Source organism: Plectropomus leopardus, chromosome 9 (genome assembly GCF_026936395.1).
Source record: "Plectropomus leopardus strain MGB_pleo_1.0 chromosome 9, ASM2693639v1, whole genome shotgun sequence".
In the NCBI taxonomy this organism is placed as follows: domain Eukaryota; kingdom Metazoa; phylum Chordata; class Actinopteri; order Perciformes; family Serranidae; genus Plectropomus; species Plectropomus leopardus.
The window spans coordinates 29,338,854-29,363,066 of NC_142184.1; the positions used below are offsets into that span (position 1 = coordinate 29,338,854).

Below are 24,213 nucleotides of genomic sequence, written 5' to 3' on the forward strand. Positions count from 1 at the left end.
GTTGGAAACACCTCTGTTTTGTGTACTGACACCTCTCTCTGTCTGTTAAATCTCCAGGCAGGCTTCTCAGGTCTGGGGGCAGGGTCAAGGTGAGTGGCAAAGTTAAAGCTTGGGTCATTTTTAACAGTGGCCTCTTGATCAACAAAGTCTACAAAAACATAAAATGGAGGGAAAGAGACCTGGTACTCACGTTTGTAATTTGCACCCACTGAAACCCATTTATCTTGCAGATAGAAGGGGAGTTTTTGCACGATTGGGTTTAAGCCCCTTGCAGAGTCCAGGAAAGAGAGGCCAGGGAGATCTCCCTCCTCCTTAGCACTCTGAAGCTCCATGAGAATGTCACTGAATTTTCTCAGCTTCGCATAATCTCTGTTTGCGATCTTTGGGAAATTGTCAATTCGTTTAAACAGAGCATCCTCAACTACCTCTGCTGAGCCATAACATTGGTCGAGTCTCTCCCAGATCATTTTTAACCCAGCATCAGGATGATTAATGTGTATGGCCCTGATTTGTTCAACATGCTCAGCAGATTCTTTACCAAGCCACTTAAACAACAGATCCATCTCCTCACTCGCTGTTAGATCTAACCCCCTTACTGTGTTCTCAAAAGAGCGTTTCCAGGCTCTGTAACTCTGTGGTTTGTCATTGAACTGAAGAAGGCCAGTTGCCACAATTTCCCGACGAGCAAAGTATCTGACAAATTCACTGATGTTTCCATCATTATGATCTGAGGGTCTGGATTTGCAGGTGGGATCATAATAGCTGTCTTTTGTTTTTTGTGGTGTCCTATTGTGATTTCTGTTAGAGTTATCTGGAGGCAGATGGGGGGACAGGAGAGGTGGAGCTGGAAGGTGATGCCTATACACGGGCTGTTTAGAATGAGTTTTTATCTCCGGTGGTGGTCCACAGTCTCCTTGGTTGGTGTGTGGGGGATGAATGTCACATGGGGGGTCAACTGTGTCAACTGGAGGCTTATCAAGCGATGGAGGTTCTTGCATTTCAGCAGTTTCATTTTTTACTAACTTGGTTTGGGCCATGACATACTTTTCAGTCCGGTGTGAACTTTCAAAAGCAGGGAGATCATCTAAATGTCCAATGCTTTGCTCATCTATTTGTGACTGAACAGCAGCCTCTAATACATCTGCCTCTGTTGCGGCCGAAGCTGCCTCTTTCTCACATTGCAGGAGTTCAATGGATGCGTCTAATTTAGCTTTCTCTAGCTTTAGACTTACTTCTTTCTGTGTGTAGGTAAGACGAGTCTTTGCTGCCTCTGCTCTCGCTCTTGCCTTGGCTGCTGCTGAACCAGTAGAAGAACTCGAGGCTTGAGATCTTGTTTGATACGATTTGGCAGACATGATGGCGTTGATAGCTTCTGGTGAGATACTTCCGTGGTAGCCGTGCCTAGCTAAGACGTCGTGGCGTCTTGGAAGCGTCTGTTGTCGGCCCGATCAGCGTTACCATGATTGCTGTGATGCAGTCGTTTCACTGTCCTGTCCTCAATACGTAGCGTGTATATTTTGACAGGCAGATAAACACTCCAAACACAACTCTGGACTTTTTCTTCTGCCAGGTTTAATGTTCAGACAAAGTGTGAAACTAAAACAAGAGTAAACAAAGAGTACAATTACAATGCGGCATTTCCGTCGACACGTAAATCATTATGTAAACATTCAATATAATATTTTGACCTAGCATGTAATAATAAATTCATATAAAACATACCGACTATGCAACTTGAACCAGGTGTATGCCGAAATGGCTGGAACATCATCAAACCGTCTGAACATGCCATTTTGTCTCTGATTTCTAGCACTTCCTGAATAAAGTTTTGCATTCAAGTGAACAAAACAGCGGTCGCTATACCACAATAAGCCAGTGGATGGCAGTAGCGGACTTTTTAACATTCTCATCTAAATTAAACTCAATGAAATAATGAAATAATGAAATAACATTCATGAAATCCTTTTTTCCTTGACTAATTATTATTATTATTTTTTTTTTTAACTGACTCTCATGCATTAAACAGTACAATAGCATTTACCCCCATTTTATCTCTAATTTACTGACCCCCCCATTGGTGTCCCTACTTAAAAATTAAATGTATTATGTGAAAATCCATGGATTGTCCCTTTAAATCAAACAGCCTATTTTAAATTTTTATGTTGACACAAAACTTATGCAGGAATCATTACCTGGTAAAAGGATGCTTCAATATTACCATAGTAATTACTACCATTACCATTGCTAAGTAACTTATAACTTCACTGTTGATTGTTTTATGTTCATTAAAGATATCACCCCATAATACTTGGAATAAAGACCTGGCCATGTACAGACTGTGAAGCTGTCAGTGCCGACTTCACTGCTAACAGCAAATCAAACACCACAAATGTGATTTATCACAAACACCACACTCCATACACACGCTCACACACAAACACAACCAAATTAATCTTCCATTAACTTTTCATTTTTCCCTTGGCTGAGCTGCATTTGTCAAAGTAAATAAAGTGTGAAGAGAGACTGAGCAATGCAAATTAAATCAGAGGTCAGCTTTGGTCCTCGATGACATGCCTGTTAAACAGATATTAACTCTATTTTTTGCGCACCTGCATGCATCAGCAACACATATACATCCTCACACACACTGGTGTGGTAGTTTTAGAATCAAATCTACCCACAGACTTAAAAGAAATGCAATCCTGAAATCCATCAAGAATGTTTCTCTTTATATACACAATCAAAGATGAACAGCTGAATGAATGGGAATTATTTTACCACCTCAATCAAATTTAGTACACGCAGCACCGTGTCTTGAATAAATCATCATCACATTCATTTTGAGATGTCGTGTCAATGAATGTGATCGTTTCTGAGATTATTGGCAGGCTAACAATTATTCATTATTTCTGATGCATTTCCATGGTTGCAACTAGTCATTTATTAATTGAAACCTTGGTCCTCAGATTGTTTGAGAACATTCCCATGTGGGCTTAATACATTTTTTTTTATTAATCTGTCACCGGTTAGAGTGACAGACAATAATGTGTAGGGACATCTGTTAAGACTCTCTCTCTCTCTCTCTCTCTCTCTCTCTCTCTCTCTCTCTCTCTCTCTCTCTCTCTCTGTGTGTGTGTGTGTGTGTGTGTGTGTGTGTGTGTGTGTTAGAGAGAGAGAGGGGATAACGCCAATCTTGTCCTGCCGAGAGAGACAGTTCAATTCAGCAGACAACAACACAGAAAGAAAGGAAGGAGCGGATTGAATGACATACAAGAATGGACTGGATGTGTGTGTGTGCATGTGCTAACGTGAAAATGACACAGTGAGCGAGACTGAGATGAAACGAGGTAGATATATTATATTTTTCCTCTGTGCCAGTGTCAGCTGCAAGTCTGGCTCATCATCTAATCCATGGGGATATTTTGGGCTTGTGAGTCATAGCTGGTCTGTAGCACATTGCCAACCCTCTGCCTTTTGACTAGGGAAATAAAAAGGAAAATACAGCCACAAAGACATCACAGAGCCTCTATAATGCAGTTATACTGTACGTGTGCGCACATATATAAATGTATATAGTACAGGTTGGGATAAAGGCTTAAAGTGAAGATGATACATTGAACAATATGGCTGTTCATTTGATTTTACCTTTGGCGAGATATGGAACTGAAGTCAAACTTGATATCCACCTATTTGCAAGAAAACAACATGTATTTCACTTTTTTCCCAGTAGGGAATTGACATCTTTCAATGAGCTATTTGTGACCTCACAAAAATGGTTGTTCACTAGGAATGCTTACTATAACAATGCACTTCAGACTACTTATTTGTTGATACAGAGGAGTTTAATGTGATACAAAAAACCATTGATACATTAAAAAACCCAAGCCTATAAAAGTCTCCCTGTAGCCTGTAAAGCAAACACATTAATAAGTGAAGTTATTGCAGAAGTAGACTTAATCAATCCACTGGAAATTTCTCGGGCCCAGAAATGTTGTTTCTTATAATCTTTTGTGATTGAAATGTCATCTAAAAGCTTAATGGATGAAATTCACTTTGATAGCTAAAAGTTGCATGTTGAGCAATCAGCGTAATAAGCATAATAAGTTAACTAGTTAATACAAAATAGTAATGTCTGTAATTTTGCTTGTGAATAATTTAGAAAGTTGATCCAAGGGTCTAAGTCAGTGTTTGTTATGTCCATAAATCCACCTGTTACTGTCATGTAGCCTTTCTTTATTCTGATAATTTGCATGAAATATGTATAAAAAATTAGGTCAAAATCAGGAAATGGCTAAATTTTCACTTTTAGTCAAACTCGAAAGGTGATCTTGGATATAAAATGTTTTAATTACGCTAATTGCCCCTCATGCAACTTTTAGCAACCAAGCTGAATTTTATTTAGTCGTTCTGTGATATAATCATAAAAGTTAATTGGAAACAGCATTTTTGGGTTTAGGCCATAAAGGAGTATCCAGTTAAACAAGAACAAGAGTATGCGCTCACTGAGTTTGTCAGAGGAAAAGGCTTTTTCATCAACTAGATTTGGTAAAAGCTTGATTTATTATCAGGATGGTGATACCAGCTTACTTTTTTAATAAGACCAAATAAACCAGTAAGACCTGTCCCCATGGAGTCAGGCGACCGCAACAACAATTCTCCACACCAAATATGTGCTCTTCTGTCTCCATCAAGTTGTCAGCCACAACAACAATAACGTATCTGCATGTAAATTGTAATTAGATACAACTCATCAGAGAAGACTGACTTGAGGTGCAATTATGTGTTCAGCCGTATCATTCCATTATCAGATTGTTTGTCGGAAATGAACACACACACACACTGTTATGCAAATAGATCAGTGCTCACAACACCACACACAGCACTCACATGTATTTTATGCCATACACACACACGTAGCTGCTCACATAAACACACAGTACGTGTACATTCTTCATAAACTTCATGCATTCATGCTTAATTTTCTTCATCTGCGCCTCTCAACCCTTTGTATGAAGTGTAAACATCATCAGCTCTGACAACTCTTTAAGCCTATTACATTGGATTATATTATTAAATGTAGCCTAAATCTGCAAGCCAGAAATAACACAATGACAGAGACATAAAAATATATATATAATGTGGCTTAAACCAAAAAAATACAACAGGTAAATCTCTATATTTTTACATATTGCTAGACTCACGTCTGAGTAATTCATGCCATTCTGTGTTAATGCAAAAGGACACGACAACATTCACAGGTAACATTTTAGTATGACAGGTTTTGGACTGAATTCACATCCTTAGGCTAAATGTAGCTCTAACTGGCAGAGTACTAGGAAAACTAACTGGGAACTTTTTAAGATTAGAGTTGTGTCAGTCTTTACTTTAAGACATGGTCACAAAGCATTTAATAATTAAAACTAGGTTCTTGGTCTGGTCTGGTCTGGTCAGGTTCAAAGTCATTGTAAGTCTCTTAGACCTGCTCACAATCATTCAGCTGTTGCAGGTAATACATGCCGGTGTGTCAGCATTTTGAGGAAAAAAATAGTGAAGAGAGCACATTTTGAATGCTGTAATGCTTAATTAGGATCCAATTAGCTCACCAACAAATCCAAATAATCCAGTAACACTGGAGGTGACAGCTGGGACAACAGGCCTTACTCATCTGCTCTCTTGTCTGTATTTTGCACTCTTGTGGACAAATGAGATATCTTCAGTCACAGCCAAAGTACTGTTTTAATTGTAATTCCACATTTAATCAAGTCCAGTCCAAATGAGCAGAAATGGTTTTACTTCACTCATTTTATCAAGGACGCTTAGAGAGAGCTGACTTGTGTGGACCTGGACAACGAATCTTTATACAACGATTTGCATGAAAACCCTACAAATTAGCATGAGTGAATGACGTTACTTCCTAAACCAATTGTTACGTATTTCACATTAAGTTACTGTTGTTAGGTTTAGGAAAAGACACATGGTGACAACATACCTTTAAACGACTCAAAGTTCAAACGGTTCCAAACACAGGTCTTCTGGGGAAAGTCCTGTGTTTTGTGACCCATGTGCGGCCCCAACTTGCCTCCTTAACAGGCCGCGGATGATTGCTTCTTTCTTTACTACCATTAGGGCATTGGACTCATGATTGCAGACTTCCGAAATGGGTTACACATGAACTGCTGGATTATGCAGATTAAGCTTCTTCCCATTTTCCAGAGTTGAACTTGCAAAGTTCATACTTCCAAGGATACATTCCAAACTTGGTGTACTCTGTCTTGAGAAAGGCCTTTTGTAAAATTGCAGTTTGCTGCACTGAAGAATGCAGATTATCTCAGCACTCAGCTGACCATGAACTGAAATGTCCTCAGCTGACGTACCCATGTCCCTGTCTTTCCTAATAGCCCCAAAAAATTTATAATACTACCAATAATGGTGATAAAACCCTTGAGGAGCCTTGCTGTGCTGTCTGCAGGATGGTTGTAACATCATCCATATAGCTTTTCAGAGTAGGGAGTCTTTCGCCAGATGGTAACATCAGGCCTCTGACTGATTTTCTGGCTCCGATCAGAATGATGTCAAAAGCGACCTCAGAGAGTACAGGGGATATCGAACAACCCATGGTGATGCCAACTTCCAGCTGCTGCCATCTGGTTGTGAAACCTTCCGGGGTAAAGCACATGTGTAGGTTGCTGAGGTACGTGGTTATAATTTTGGTGATGCACGGTGAAATTTAGAAGATCTCCAACGCAAAATAGACCAGCTTATGTGACACGGCCGTAAGCGTTTGCCAAGCCGAGACAAACCACATGTAGATCTCCCCTCTCACTTTTTGCACGTTGTATGAGCTCCCAGATCATGGATGAGTGCTCAGTGCATCCCTGGAAAGCCTGGGTGCCAGGCCTTTTGGCAGCTTGCATCAAATAATCAAATAATGGTGATAAACCCTATAATTTACCTCACCTTTCTGTTAGTTCAGGGGTTCTCTCAGTTATTATCAGCAGCTTTGTAAAGAATTTACTTTTGGCAACTCATAGTGGTAAGATAAGTGAGTCATAATGAGCAAGTAAATCACTGTTCAAGTTCCACTGAGCTACAATCAAGGACAAAAGGTCTTGAAAGCAGGGCAAGATGTTACCACTTCCTTTCCTGTGTGGAGAACACATATTGTCTACTTTTAAGCACCAAGTAAAATCCAGTGTTAAGCAAAGTGTGGAGGATAATGATGAAGGCACTCATCTGATTTAATCATTGGTGGCTGAAGCAAATAAGCAGAAAGCCACTAGTTTTTGACCAAATCTCTAAACAACCCCTTGTTGAGTGTCGACCTCCTGCTCCTCTTGAACCTGTCAGCACTGGGAGCTCCTACAGCTTGTCTGTGACTGTCCACAGGTCAACCTGTGACTGTCGATCCATGACCAGCAGCCAGCAGGGACTGAGCAGTGGCTGTTCTGAACCCTGCTCTGTCACGGTGATGTGAGGAAGATCCAGGCTTGCACTGAGCAGTCATTGTGTCTCTGACCAGTGTGCACAGCTACCTCTTGTGATGCTGTAGTGACCACACTGAGCAGCACTTTGACCACTGAGAATGCATCTTGCTCATACACACAAACAGTAGTTTCAAAGAACTGAAGGACGCAACAAAGAATGTCAAGGATGATTGCTGTGACTTACTCACTAAAATATGATAAGTGTTGTAAAGAGGGCATGTATTGTCGCTCTTCACAGCATACAGTAAACATTACCATAAACTCCACTGCAGGTTTGTTGTGGCTGCCTTTGGGCTTAGAGTGCTGTGCTATTGTCTCGCTGTCTGAAAACAGACGCAACAGGAGGTCAGAGAGAGGTGAATAGAAAAGACAGACAATAAACACTTGTGAGCTTCAGTAACACTGAAGAATAGAGATGAAAACGGTGGAGGATGAAATTGATATTGGACCTGAAAATGAAATGAAAACAAAGACTTTTTTTTTTTAAAACTGTGACTGACTGAGAAAAAAAACAGGGTCCACATGCATAGACACTGAGTATGTTTACGTGCACAAATTTTTTTTTCTGTTATTTAAAAAAAAAAGACAATTTCCTACTAAGCATTTTACATGACCAATGGGAATGAATATCTCATTTACATGCAGCTCTGTATACTCTAACATGCCCAACACGTCCTTTATCATGTCAAAATAAGGAAAAGTAAAACAGCTGGAGCCGCTTGTCATTTTGCTTATTTGCATAAAAATAGGATTTTTTTCACAGTTTCCTACCAGTTGAAAACTTGTTGGACTCTCTCTTTCCTTTCTTCACTTTCTTGAAAAGGCTGGTGCCTTGATATTTGTGCATATCCAAAAACCTGATATCCAAGTTTTTCATAAGGTTTAAAAGCAGGTGTGTTTCTCCCTCCCACTAGAAATGTAATATTTTCTTTTGCATGCATCTCTACCCCACAGTCTTGCAAACTGTTGGCGAGTTGGTTTGTGTACAGCATGTCAATGACAACACGCAGAGCTGACCATAAACTTTGTGGCCATAAAAACTGTGTATAAAAAACATGACTTTCATTTTATTTGAGAAAAAAACTTTTCTCTTTGCATCAAGTTAGGTCTTCAAGTAAGTATGTGAAAGGAATTCTGGGAGATGTAGGAAATCAGACACTGAAGTAGAAATAGGTGAGGCAAGTTAAGGACAATGGCAAAATCAGGAAGTGACCTACAACTATTTATGAATAAAAAAAACTTCTGAAAAAAGAAAATAATCATGGACTTGATGAGATGCGACAGTGTTAAAGGTGCTGAATGTCAGGTTTAGGGGGATTTTATGGCACGTATCTTTGAGGATTGTAGATTGCAACCTGCTGAAACTGCATCACAGTGAACCATATACAGCTGTAAATCAAACTGTAGTGTTATTTTGTGTATGAATAAAGGCGAACAGTATAGCTAAGAAGAGGAGGTGAGCAGGAGAGAAGTGGAGGTTGAGAGTGATAGAAGCAGAAGGAAGGAAGGTAATTTGAAATGAGTAGCTTCAAAGAGGAGAATGTGAAGCCAAGGAGTGTGGAGAGGAGGAGGACAGGAGAGGAAAGACTTGTAGTGAATAGAGGAGTAGGACAGATGAGCTGGGGTTAAGAGTGATAAAGAAGAAGAAAAATTGTTTTTAAGTAAGGATTAGAAAGAGATAAGAAGAGAGGAATAAGAGAAATGAGGAATCAAAAAAGAAAAGACAGGTAAGAATGAAGTTAATGGTATGAGTCAAGGGAGATAACAGCAAGAATAATGGGAGTAAAGAGGAGAGGAATGGAGGTCAGGAGGAGGGGGGCAGAATGGAGAAAGAGAGGAGCGGCTGGTGAATTGACATGACGTCCGTGGGCGCGAATCAAAGCAGCAAGAGGAAGCCTTTGAGCACCTCAAGCAGCACAGAGTAAGTTTCTGTGTGTGTGTGTGCGTGTAGCCAAAGGTTTGGTATGTGTGTGTATCTTCATAAAAAATGATAAAGGAGCCGAAGCCTGAGCAGGCCCAGATAGCTTTGAAAAGGCCGACTCGGCACCGCCACTTTGTTCTTCATACAAAATGATGATAATAGTCGTCCGTAGACACACACATACGCCATACACTCACCAGTCCATATCATTTGGGGACTTGCTGTGATGTGGGTCTCCATGGAAACGGCAACAACTTAGTGCTCGCTGATGTATAATGACAGTGAGTGTTGCACCTGAGGTGAAAGCGAGCGTTGAGGGAAAGAGAAATAGAGTGAATAGAAGAAGAGCAGCAGAGCTTATAAAGGAGAAGAATCCTTGGGTAACATGCCATTGATGATATTAAAGCTAAATTCTTAAATAAAATCTACTAGTGTTGCAGTTTTGACTCACTGTAATTTTGCTGTCAGCCTTTCCTGGAACACACTCAATCCAGTAATGTAAATGAAGTTAATATTCTGCAACATTAGCATATAAATTAATCTCTGTTTTGCTACTTTGCATTTCTAAATTATGTGAAAAAAACAGCAATTTAACCTACAGCCAGAGTTAATTGACACATTTTACAATAAGCTGTTGTAAATATCCAGGAGGTTTTCATTTAAAATACCTATTTTCTTTGGAAGATGTTTTTGCTTTGTTGTACCTGGGAGTTGGCTACTGTTCGCGCTGATAATGAGTCAAAGATGAATTACAAATAAGGCAGTGTTTCCAAAAGAAACTGAATCTATGTTTGACTGTAGCTGTCAGGTATCTTGTGAGTGTGTCCCTTCAACACATTCTCATTCCAACTCGTCACGTTTGCTTCTTGCTTGTCAGGCTCTCGGCATCTTTCTGCGTCTGTTGTGTACGTTTTGGGATACCGCTACCATGATGTCAACAAATGCACATGTTGTGATGACTCAGCACATGGCACGGTTTAGGCGACAACAGCACAAGGCAACTAACACCGTAATGCCAGCATATGCACATGCCAGCACGCATGGTTAGGATTAGATTAAGGAGGCATATGATAATGTGGAAAAAAAAACCATCACTTTCACTCTCCTGCCCGCTTTATAGGCACCCTTGTGCTCTTTATATTATGCCATTACCAACAACGTTTCAACCTAATGCGGTTCATTTCATTTGCATGCGACATGAAAGGTTCTGTCCAGCCGCGTTCTCAAATGACATTGCCCGTGCACCTATCATGTAGAAGTGCCAGGTGCCAACTGGGCGTCCAGCAGCAAATGGTAACAGTATGACCGGTTCTATATGGCCGCAGTCTTAGCTGATGTGGTCCAGCCGCGTTTCATGCATATCACACAACCGTCTGGCAAAGCAGCACCACTGATTAGAGCACACAGATTGGCACGTACAGCTGTTAATGATGATGGTAAATGGCAAACTTATGGTAAACTAATCATAAAATAAACGCTTGCAGAGACTGATTATTGCATTGATACTCTGCAACTATTTGTTTATGACAACTGGGGGAGATGGAAGCTAAGAGTGTGTATCACGCCTGCCACAAAAGTGATATGTGATTATAGAGACATGTTTGTCGTTTAGAAGACAAATTGCTGATGAGAGGTGTGATGAGTGTGCATTCATAATCCTGAAGTGTCAAATTTTAATGATGTGTGCGTGACTACTATGGTAACAAGAAATGGCCATAAAGATTTGAATCTGACGAGCAACTAAATACCTTTGTTTTGTTTCTAGTAAAAGTTTTAAAGCCATCGAATTCATTGCATTGAGTTATTTTGCCTTAAGGGATACTTTGCTTATTCTCAACCAGCTTTATATCATTGAAATGTGTAAACTGTGGCAAACTTCCCTCCATCTTACCAACGCCAAGACTTCACTGTTCATCTCTCAGCTTAAATTTGCAATGGCTTAAGGGCTGTTGCTTGTGTTACAGAATGCTTGTACTTCCGCATTTTCGTATGCCCACCACCGTTGACACAAAGAACAGAAGCGGATCAAGAGAGAAAATCCCTCTCTCTCTCTCTCTCTCTCAAACTCAGATCAAACTGTAAAACTAGGGAGGGCTGATCAGATATGAATCAAGATTCTGTTAATTCACTGCCTATTTACCTCTCAAAGTCTCTCCAGTAACATATTTTAGTACACTGTTATGAGGTATTGAACAGGAAGTGGGAACCATACTGTCTCCTATACTGTAAAATGGAGGCTGGAAAATGTTTTAAAAAAAAACCCAATAAGACTAATCAATGCTGATCAAATACAAACCAAGATTCTGTGACTGCACTGAATTTTTTTCTGCTTGAAATGTTTTTACAAAACATATTTTAAATTCTGGTTTAACTGTAATTTGAGATCATTTGTTACCAGCTGGCTGCCATATACAGATACAGAATTCATATACCCCTAAATCAAAACTGTAATCAAATGAATGAGCTCAATTCAGATCTAAAAATTAAGTCAAAGTCAAAACTCGCTTTGTCAAGTTCAACATGTAAAACCTGGGAAACCCTAGAATGGATGATGTGAATAAACAGTTAAACCTGATGGTTTCACAGTAAAATAAAGTCACTAAAATATTTCAGCTTTATACTTAACAGTATTTCACTATCAACATTTACATTTTATTGAATGATCTCACAATTTCACAGTTCAGATCTCTATGACTCATTATTTGCTTCCATGGTTAGCCCCAGAAGTAGTAGAAGATAGTTGTTTGATATTTCCAATTGTTTTCCAAACTTAATTAAAAACTTTGCTATTGTTGCATTTTAATCATAACTGCTGTCATCCTTACATGTTACTTTCCATTTGGCAGGTAATGAACCATCACCATTGGGTACGGTGGAGAGCTACAACCCGGTGAAGCGGCGCTGGGAGTATGTGGCGCCTATGCCAACTGCACGCTGCTCCTCATCCCTCCTGCAGACAAGCAGCATGCTCTTTGTGATTGGCGGAGTTGCCCAGGGACCCAGTAACGCTGTGGAAGCCCTCTGCTTACCGGAAACAGTGTGAGACATGCACACACGCTATCACACACACTAGGGGGTGCAAACCGGCATTGATGATTTATTCATGTGTGTGCATAAACACAGGACACATGAATTGGATCCACAGATCACACTTAGATACTTTTTCTACCTTTGTGTCCAACTGATGGATTCCTCTTGTACAATGGGATGTAAGAAACAGTTTTTGACATTCAACAAGCATTTTCAACTGCAGAGACAGTTTGGATGAATACAAAATGAAGGGCGTTCAAGCCGCCTGCTGTGACTGGCAAGGACGGAAAACTAACAGCTTTTCTACGCTGGGCAAATCAGAGGAAGAAAAAAATGAGCAAAAAACAGACACACACACATAGTGTCTGAAGAAACAACACGCCTTTGAACTGTTGAGCATTTTTCAGAATAAAAGCAGGGTACTTTTCTGGATATTAAAGGAAGATAGGGCCATATCTGTATCTTTTCTTTGCAGCAGCGTCGCTCTCCACTGCTGCTGCGACAGTGAGCTCGGACACTTTTCTATGACTCAAACTAGAAACAACAGATGAGTTTTAGACAGTGACTTTCTGGGAATGTGAATGTCTGTTATGGTTTTTACCTTTTTTGTTGCAGTGTTTGTTTATATGTGAGAGTTTGCGCTGCTAGCAACCGCTAACACAGTGTAAACAACAATGGTCCCTAACATGCGTTCACACCGCAAGCAACTCAAGCAACTGCTAATCAGAGGCCCATTCATTTTCTGCAACCAGTGAAGCGTTGGCTGATGTTGACCACAGTCACTCTGTTTCCTGTTAGTCTTTTCAGAAAAACTGACTGTGGTTGAACTTGTTGGCACCTTGCTTTGCCACTCATCTATCCACCACTGCTACAATATTATCACCACAGTAATCAATCCCAATGAATTACCAAGGCTTAAATGGTCCTACACACTGTAGCACAAAGATGAAGTTGCTCGTGGAGTGAATGCAGAGTTACTCATACGTGCTGCACTGAAGCATCCCGAGAGATAAATTATCATCTCAGCATCAGTGTCCTTACATATTTCATTTCCCTGGAGTTTTGTGATTGATAGACATATTTTGTATTCTTTACCTCAAGCTGATGTCAGCCAGATGATGGATACAATTGGAATAGAAGTCTGAGGTGATGATACCTGGGCAACATTTTGAAGCAATTTTGTTACTCTAGATTATAGCAAGGAAGATCATTTTTAAAGAAATACTTGACCCACACAATGACCGTTAATCGGTGAGTCATGTTGTGTCACCTTGAATATGTGAAGAAAACTTAGATTTTTCTCACACGCCTCCACGGAAAACGGCAAACATATTGCCTTATTGATCGACTGCGGACCATGTTTATCAATATGTCCATTTAAAAACTTTTGCACAACTTGTGCAGTATTGACCAAGCCTTATTGAGCCAGTTTTATGTTGAGCACTTCACACAACACATGCATTTTTGTGAAAAAATCTTATTGTTGGAATCTGACTTTGTGGAGGGCATAGATAAGTTTCACTTTCAGTTCAGTTTTAAACAATAAGATTTTAGCAAAAATGCATGTTTAGGAAGTACGAGTACGAGGATAAATCATACCCAGATATTTCCAAGTGGTGGTCCCATTCAATACATGAAACAAAATGTTTGCTGTTTTCTAAAAGTTTTAAGCTTTCCAGCATGGGTGCCATCCAAATTACTGACAGCTCATAATTCTGAAGCCCCAACAGTGTTAAAAATGTCCCAGCTGACGGAAAAGACCTTTTTCCAACACCCTGGTATTCTGAAACAAACCTTCATTGCTACGAAGGGCTGTTTCCCTGAAAATAGGCTACACACTCTCCCAAACAGAGGAAAATGGCTAATTCAATGCAGAATGACATAATTGGACCTCATGGCCCACCCTACTCTGCCTCTGATTGGCTTACCTTGGTATTCTTACCGTGATCTTAACCAGTCTCAGCCAATCAGAGGCAAAGTAGAGTGGAGGAGGCCTTTGCTGTACTAGAACAGTTGTAATGCATAAAAATTAGCCATGTGCCTCAGAGAAACTCTTTGTTATGGGATACCAGGCTGTTGGATGAATGGACCTAAAGTCCAATGGGACATTTTTCAGACTATTGAAACTTCAGAATAAAGAGCTGTTGAAACAATGGGCATTCTACCCCAACACTTCCAGTGCTCATACCAACTTAATAAGTAACACAGAAATTTGTCCACTGAGTGCATGAGAATAAAATAATGTCAGATCTCTATCAAACTCCTGGCAAATCAGTGAACAAGCCAAACTCCAAATTGTCAAAGAAAGAAAGAGTAATAGATTAATTGTAATCCCTTACTGAAAAAACTAACAAATTACTGTAAGCATTGCTAAGTACCTGCTGCCCAACATGGTTAAACATGGCTCATGACAGAAACTCAATGTGCAACACACTGAGCACAGATAAATGGCAAAGAATTACGCTGGGAGTGCTTTGAGAGGTTTTCTCAAATGTGTTGACACGATATTTTTGCTTTGACTCTGGGTTACATTGGAATCCACTATAATTGATGTGAAGCCAAGTCAGCTACAGCTACTATAAACTTTTCAAAGGCACCTCTCAGTCATACAGTTGGTGAGCAACTGATATTCCAAATATAGCTGGAGATTTTATTTGTTTGGGTTTAAGTAAGGCTTTGTGTACAAGAGTTGGGGATGAAAGATGACGGAAGGAGCTGCAGTGCAGAATGTTTTGTGACAGATTCAGTGACTTGTGGACAGCAGACAAGGTCTGGCAGGAAACAAAGGAATTATCCAGTACAGTGTGTGTCTGCTTGTGTACGTGTGTGTGTGTGTGTGTGTGTGTGTGTGTGTGTGTGTGTGTGTGTGTGTGTGTGTGTGTGTGTGTGTGTGTGTGCGCGTGTGTGTGCGTGTGTGTGTGCATGCGTGTGCATGCGTGTGACAGCAACTGTGTGGCAAGCAGCCTTTGTCAGTCCTTCTTATCCTGCCATACCGCTAGCATTTGTCCGGTTCCTTCAGGCTGCCTGGAGAACACAAGCAATGATGTTTTCCATGATTTTAAGTTTATTTTAATTCAATTTGTTTGTTTTAATTTGTTGACTTGGTGACGAAGGGTAGGGTGTGCTACAAGATGATCAATGTATCAGAAGGCCTGAAGGCCCTGACACACCAAGTTAAATGTCGGTGGTTGGTCAGTGTCAGGCTGCTGTTGAGCACCTGTCACCCTGGGTTTTGTAGTGAGCCCTGCACCGTTGGCACACATTGGCTGATTTAGCATGTTTGTGTTGGCTTCATGGATGACATCTGATTGGCAGTTCAGCTCCATGCATGAGAAGAGAAACGCAAGATATGAAAGCAAACAAGTGGCAAGAGTAAAGAGGGCACTGGATCAAAACAAACTTTTTGTATGAAGTAAAGTTAATTTTCTAGCCATTAAGCTCTTTGGAAGCAACAGTTCAAATTTTTTTGTCTTTTTATACTTGTGCATGGCAAATATAATTTGTTTTTATTGTGTTGTATTGTTAATGAGCAAAGTGGCTAGCATCCTGATTCCATTCTTTCAATCCTCCAGTTTTCCTTTAGAATGTTGAATACAGACTACCGCCACCTGCAGATAAGGAGAGTTATTTCATCTGCACAGGCACAGACTGTACATGTGGTTGGCAGTCGGCTGTAGTCTCTGTAGTCTAGTTTTTGGCAGACACAGGTGACATGAAGCAACTCAACAGTAAGCTTTCGCCACTGTCTATTTGGTGTGTCTGGGCCTTGAGATTGGAAATAAAAAAATGAAAGCCAGATTTGATAAACAGATATAATTCAACAATTTACAGACGATGGTCTATTTTACCACTCTAACACACCAAAAGTTGAGATAAAGGCTTGCAGCCTCATTGCACTGTGCATTATTTAAAGACATTTATCTGGTACATCCAAACTCTTTTAAGTATCATATGTTACAGGTCCATGAGAAGTAGAATTGCACCATATTGTCACCTAACACAGGAAACTCTATTTAAAAAGACTCACATGTATTTATAGAGACATTGTTTTTTTGCACACACAAATACACACATCATTTTCCTGTCATGCCCCTCTTCATATATGTTTTTGGTCTTCATCCTGGCACATCTTGTTAACAGAGTCAGACATCTATTGCTGTGCAGCACTGAAGCTGCAGGAGCTCAGATGAGATGCCAGCTGACAGTTGGTTATTTCTGGTGCTGCATTGTGTGAATCTAATTGAGTGTGTAAGGTATAAGCCACTCACATATGCGCACGTGCTCACACACAAACACACACACACACACACACACACACACACACACACACACACACACACACATATACACACACACACTCTGGCTTGTATGCAGACCCAAGCACAGACATGCAAGCCTTAGTGCAGTCACTCACTGACACCTAGTTGGCGATTTCTTAATTTTTAGCGATCTTAACTTGCAAAATCCTTAGGCAGATACAGGATCAATGAATTAGACGGACTAGACCAACATATTCAACCCCCTCTGCGCCTGCAGTCTCTATGCTACTAGGGGATGTAGAGGGGAGTGGCAGGTTAACAAGGAATATGCAATTTGGTCACTTTGCTGTCAGCCTTTCTCAAATAGCCGACGACTCACACAGTTCTCTCTGGCAATAATCACAAAAGTTTGGAGTAAACGCAGAGATCATTTTGTCTGTAAACAGCTCTTGTGGTTGGGGGCTGTGGCCCTGTACTTCATCCAACACTGATCAGCCTGTTTGAATTAACTGCAGGTTGAGTGGGTGTGGAGAGGAAAATGGCATTTGTATATTTGTCACTGATGTATTTCAAAAAGTGGATAAGGTTTGGCAAAACAGCCAAATAAAAGTACTTGCATGTATCGTTCTCACAGAGCAAACACACCTAAAGCGACAGTGATAATTGGCCTTGAGTGCTGTTTGTGGTATTTTACAGATGCCTCTTTTACAAGGCTACAGAGGAAATTGTTTGTGTGTCATTATCTGGATTGGCCAGTAGAGACAGTTGGAAACAAGGCTAAACTTGCCATACTGGGTTTTAAAACTGGATTAGCAGATTTCTTTTTGTCTACTGCTTGGGGGCAGCAGAATCAACTGTAAATGCAACATATCAGCACCTTGAGTTGTGATTTTTTGAAGTGGGGTTGTATAGGGTACTTATTCATTTTTATTATGTTTATTACACACAGTAGATGTCAGTTGACCTGCCCCTAGTTTTGAGAAGCAGGCCGGAGTCCAACATAGAAATCTGTTGTTGAAAAAAGTATTTATCAGTGTAGCTTTAGAGCTACATGAATTGCTTTTATGTCACTTATTGTACAACAAGCTAAAAACATCTGACATATTATCATATTAGATGTGTGGCTATGCTATCAGGTCTACATTCATGATTATACTGTACGTCGTTTGTGTGATATGTGACTGTGTGTGGGCGCGTGTCAGCACGATTGTTGTAGTGCTTGTGTGTGAGTGCGTGTGTGTGTGTGTGTGTGTGTGTGTGTGTGTGTGTGTGTGTTTGAAAATTCTTGACACCAAGCCATGCTTACCATCTATTATTGTGTGAGCTGTCTGGAGGATGCACAATGTCTCCTTTGCAGTATTTGGGCTCTCCTGCTTTTCGATACACTTTACATGGCACACAGCAGTCCCTGGGGAATTCTGGGACTTTGCCAGAGCTAGCTCTCTCTTTTAGTTGTCTAGTTCGTTTGTTTTTAACTTTTCTCTTCCACTCCCTCTCTGACCCTGTCAGTGTCAGATTGTTTTTTTAGCAAAGATGCCTCATAAATCTCAAATTTGTCTTTCAATAGAAAAGATGCTCCATAAATCTGTTTTTCTGGCTCCTGATGTGACGTGCGTGTCAAGCTATTTACTCATTGGAGTGAAATTCCTCTGCAGCTTTTGACAGCAGGGGTTGGGAAACACAGAACAAAAGAGCAGGATGCTTCAGTACAGGTAGCAACTAATTACATGCTGTACTTTTTTAGCAGGCCATGAGTGGATGATGCACAAGCATATGTAAATGTGTATGTAAATGTGTTCTTACAGGATGAGTTGAAAGCCAAAATGTATTGTGGACCTGCTTTCCATGACAACAGCATTAATATGGTTTTAATTAGCATGAGTTTCTAGGTGACATTTTTCAAACTGAAAAATCTGCAGAACCTGAGGCACAGGGCAATTTTACAAGCAATAAGTGCCCTAAAATTATTACACAGGTTTCTAATACCCCAAAGTGGAGAGCAATGTTGACTGGCAACAAATGCGCAAGTAAGTACACGCATATTCTTATTATCTGGAGCAAACAGACATGACTTGCCACAAAAAGTTGCCTTGTGTATCATTACCTCTCAAACATCTGTAGATACAGTACATACCCTTTTGTCCAAGATACATTCAGGGCCCTGTTTTAGTGTAGGCACACTGTGCACGGCACACTCTGTGCCTTAATTCACAAAAATAAGGCCCACAGACTCAGGTTCTGACAAAACAGCGGGGGTGCATTCAGCACAGTGCAAAGATGGGGGCGGAAGATGCCAAATTTACACTGTTTTCAGTTTTATGAATCCAATGCAGAACTGTGTTTCGTGTTTGATAATGAAAAGCCTCACCAGTTTTCTTTTCTTTCTTTTTTTTTGTGCGGGCAACTTGAGCACAGTTTCCCGGGCAACAGGGACCAGTGTTAACACCCGCAGGTAGCATAAATGTGTTACTCTTACATTAGCATACGCATTTGTTTTATGTTTCCTTTTTGGGCCTGTAGTTGAAAAAATATCAAACATCCCCTTGATTATTAATGACTGGGCAACCAGGATTAGATATGATTGTTTGTTTTCTGTTATTTGTTCATGTTGGTTCATTATTTTGCCCTCCACTTGTTTGTGTTGTGGACTGAGGTTGTGAGGTGACAGATGTGTCGTGGTGTAAATCTGAGCTGGGTTCCCCAAAGTGTTTGTCGCTAGTTATCTGTTCCTGCAAAGCTTCGCTTGGGTGGATGTTGCTGCAAATATTTTTTTAAAATAGAGATATATACAGAAATCTGTTTATTTTGGTCAGATGAGATGAATAAAAGCAGAGTTTGTATAATACTGAAAATGAAGATATATGTAATATCACTATCTGATATATGGTTTTTCAATAGAAATAGCTACAAAAGGTTTTATTTAGTATGAGAAAAGAACAGAGATATATTTGGAGCAAAATGCTTTATTCATATTTTAATATGTTGAGTGATTCATAACCTTCTGGGTTTTAAGACCTAAATGGTCATCAGAAAATTTCAAAACTGAATATAAATAACTATCTAATAACAAATAACTAATATCACTGAATAAATTCTGTGATTAAACCAAGGTGATCAAATAATCATTATTTCAAAGCCCACACAGCTTGAGAATCACCGGCCTCCAAAGCTGTCTGTCATTTTGACTGATGAGTGTTTAAGTGAAACTAGTTTGTACAGACATTTTGGGAAACACAAACCCAGACCCCCTCCCCCTGTTCTAATCTCTCCTGCTGTACTGTGCTGTTTCCCTACAGTGATTGACATGATAGAAACCTGGTAAACTGCTTTGTGGTCTCAGTGGATCAGTATTGCCATGTGCTCTGTGTGTGCAAATGTGATTTGGGAGATTAACTGAACTTAATGAAATGTGCTGAAAGGTAATGAGAAAGATAGAAAGTGAAACATAAGGAGCGGCGGACTCGGCTTACTCAGATGGCGTGTGTGGGGAGGTGTAAGGCAGTGTGTGTGAAACACTACAAAGTTAAATATATCCTTATTTATGTTATGATGCTTTTGTATTTTTACCCCTATATTGACTGTGTTAACATTTGGTTGTAGAAACACATGTCTAACCCCTTTTCAGTAAAACAGATTCACCCACACACACTAACTGCTGCCACTTCAAACTATGCACTTACAGTAGATCAAGCCCATACAGCACTGACTTCACCCTCATGTGACACTAACAATGACCAGAGTCCAATTTAAACCCAGTTTTATCGAGAACATATTCAAACAATATAGTATAAGTACAACTAACAATAGAATACAACATATACTTACAGTTTTACAGGTTTTTTTCATGTTCACCGAGACAAATAAACTTCTGTTTTAGTTGTTTTACAGCAATATTGGTAGAACACTAATTTCTTAACATTTAAAGGGTCACTCCACGAAGTTTACACATGAAGATCAGTTTACTTCTCATGAGGTCTGCAAATGTTGTATAACATCCTCTGTGGCATAGGATGGTGCTTTTTACAGTCTGGAGAAAATTTTGGCTTAGGGTTGAGATGTAACATTTTTATTCTAAAGCGTGTGTTACAAACTGGGGGCATGGAGAGTGAAAAATGTGAGTAATTACCAGATAGGGAGGGTCTACTAAGAGCTATTATTTGAGTCCCCATGAAACTAAAGTCAGAGCATTTTTTGCTTAGTATTTTCCATCAAAACCAAGCAGCAACCTCCAGGGCTAAAAAATGAAGCCAATGCTAAAGTGCCAATAACTGCAGTTCATCAGATGACCACATGGGGCTGGCTCCAAAACAGAGTAAATTCCCATGTTAAAATGTCCAACTTAACAGCAGAAATAAGTATGTTTGGGTGTCAATTGCTAATTAATATTCATGACAACTGGAAGGGAGTGAATGTTTTCAAAACTTCACAATTTTTGACACATATTTGATGGATAACAAGTAATAAATGATCAACACCAGGGCGCAAAATTAAAATTAGGAACATGTATTTTTTAATTTCTTGGGGACTCTTAGTTGGGAATTGTCGAATATGGCATAGATCATGCTAACAGGAAGTACTTATTCTTCGCCATAGATGTACAAAGTTATTACAATGCTATTTGATAACCCTTCTAAGAAAGAACAAGATTAGGCTGCTGCCTGTTTACACGAGGATGAGTGTTTCCTTTTCATTCACACACAACGAAAGTGAAACAAGAGGGGATATGCCAGTATTACTTTTGTTATTATAATTCTCATTATAATAATAATAGTAATTAAAACAGTATTTGTTGTGGTTATTGTAATTGATTAATGTAAAATTGCAGTGTGTTCTTGAACTGTTGGTAGAAATGACACATGCAAAAGAGAAAGAGAAATGTATCAAGCTGCGCTAAGAAGGTACTGAGTTAGCTGAAGGATGTGTTTGGATGTTGTAATGGTCACATGGAAAGGCTGCCTCCCCTAACCAAAGCTTGCCAGTCACATTATTACACCAGTGAACCAATCAATGGGTTTTTCAAAATGATAAAAAGGGTTAATGTTAAGTTTATCAAGTGTGGGTATATGCTGATGATGGCGTTGTATGATAGAACTATTCAGAACGAGGCTGCGACAACAGCTAATTATAAAATATAACAAAACTCCTGCGTCTGTACAGTAATACTAGAATTAAGAAGAAGAAAAAAACAGATAATTGCACATATTCTCCTTTGGATTGTGAGTTGCAGCCATTGATTCATTTGCTGTTGAACTCCCCTGTCTGAATGTCATTCTGCAAGTCTTGCGAACCGAAAAATCCTCAACAGTCTGCTTTAGGTTCAACTTCTCTGCACACTGATTCGTAATGCATAATGTAGTTCTCTCAAACTTGTTGTCTCACACCTTAAACTGAAAAAGGCTCAGCAGTTTCAACGGAGACAGAGATCATCAAAAAACGCAAAAAAGTTTGTGCGTTCCTTGCAGAATGTGCTACTTAAAGTTTCAAAGTATACGCAGAAGTCAGTGCTGGAGGATCCAACATGTGTTTGTTTGCCAGACCCAGCACCCACCTGTTGATCTCGCAACATGTGGTCGCTTTTGATTTTGGTCACAATACGGGATGGGTAAATCAGTGATTAATCAAGGTAGGCTAGATATTGCTAACCTTAACTATAACCCATAATGATGCAATCCTTAAAGGAGCAGTGTGAAGGATTTTAGGGGAACTTTAGGCAGAAAGGGAATAAAATATGATGATGCACAGTCATGTTTCTACAGTGGCCTGGTATGGACAAAGCAAGCACTGGCTCAAGAGAATGCCTTTCATGTTTTTACAATACCTTAAGGCCGCTGTAGTTTCCCTCAACGCACCATTATACGACAGTTCGTTTGTTGTCTTACAAATTAGTAAGATAAGAATGGCACCCTCATGTTATGTACTCAGTGATAACTTAGATAAATAAAGTTACATAGGTCAGGTTTAGGAAAAGAAATGTGTTGACGGTATACGTTAAATTATCTCAAAGTTCTATTGGTTTCACATGGTCCTAAGCACCGGTCTGCCCTGTGTTAGTGTGACCCATCCACAAACAGAACCTTCCTCCTTACTCTGATTTCTGTTCTTTACCAAACAATTTTACTCTTGTTAGCTTTAGTCACAAAACTGCAAACTTCCTAGTTCCATATATATATATATATACATAAACTGCTCATTCAGGATTACGTATGTTACATTTTATGTAAGCGTTGTGCATTACTTTTTGTAGATATGCGTAAAAGCAGTGAATAAGAACAGCCTGGTTCTGTACAGGCTTGAGAAGGGAGGGGTAAATGGCACGGTATTCAGTTTGAGGCAAATTGGCAACTTCACCGCTAGGTGTCACTAAATCCGACACACAGCTCCTTTAAAGTTATTGCATTCTTTGAAATGCTCACTAACTGCCTGGCCCAGCTGTGGTGCGACCGTATCCCTGCCTCCCCCTGACACTCAAACAGTGAAAATTTACATGTAGAACAAGTTTCATTTTTAGAGCGCCAGCTGAAAATGAATAGTGTTGCTTCTAGGTTCATAGAGCTTACCTGCGACACAGACACACCAGCAGCTTTTCCTCTGCTGATGCTGCTGATTGGGCGCCTTTCTTCTGACCATTTCTTACATGGTTTATCAGGATTTTTTCACGCAACAGTTGTTCTTACTTTTTAATAAATGTGACTGTAAATGTAGTGAAGTGCAAGATTTTAAAAAGTACTTTGAAAAGTATAAAAAAAACTTAAATACTAGTCGTTTAAAAGGTTTTTTTAAAAATATTTAAAAAAAAGAACCATTATTACAGGAATGAGAGTAAATGTAATTTATTACTCTCACCCCTTTTTAATAACAATAATAATGTAATTTACCACCATGAAGGAATTACAAAAAGAGTTTAACAGCATTTATTCAGATTCCATGCTCTGGTACATATAGACTGACTTCAGATCACTTAATTTAGCATTAGTGTTATAAAGTCTTGATTTGGCCGGGGGTGAGTCAGGGTGATGACATGTACATGTAGCTGCAGCAGGCATCAACGTGGCTGGCAGGCTTTGGTTTTCAGACCGAGTCGTGGCTGTGACTCCAGTGCAGTAGTTCAGTGCCTATACTAAATGTGAGGTAGTGCCTCGACTATGAATCCTGTTCTACAATAAACTATTTTGACTTGCTGTCTGATTTCATATGTCCTGTGTTGTCTTTTTTTCCCCCATCTGACCCCAACACCTTCTCGCGGGGGAAAAGTTGAGAAGAAAATGAATAGAAATAATGACATGAAAGCGCTTATTGCAGTCTCGTTTCATGCGCCTATTTCCATGCCCGTCTCTTAAGAGGTGTATCGGGGGCTGCTATCAGAAAAATGTCACCCCCAATCCATAATAGATGAAGCTGACATCAAAACCCACTTCAAATGCAGTGCCTGATGGGCTGCTCCTATAGAGAGAGAAAAAAATTATAAAAAGCACTTCTTTTCTCACAGTGGTAATAACTGGATACATGACTCCATGGTCAG

The 24,213-nt window shown here is 39.8% G+C and overlaps 1 protein-coding gene across 1 annotated transcript in view; it reads left to right on the forward strand.

Moving 5' to 3' along the window:
- Positions 1 to 23,884, forward strand: part of klhdc8b (kelch domain containing 8B) — a 202,704-nt gene extending 178,820 nt beyond the window's left edge. The window contains exon 6 of the mRNA XM_042492578.2: positions 12,252 to 23,884. Coding sequence (XP_042348512.1) covers positions 12,252 to 12,448 — 197 coding nt within the window. The 3' untranslated portion in view covers positions 12,449 to 23,884. The remainder of the gene's footprint in view (positions 1 to 12,251) is intronic.
- Positions 23,885 to 24,213: the final 329 nt, after the last annotated feature.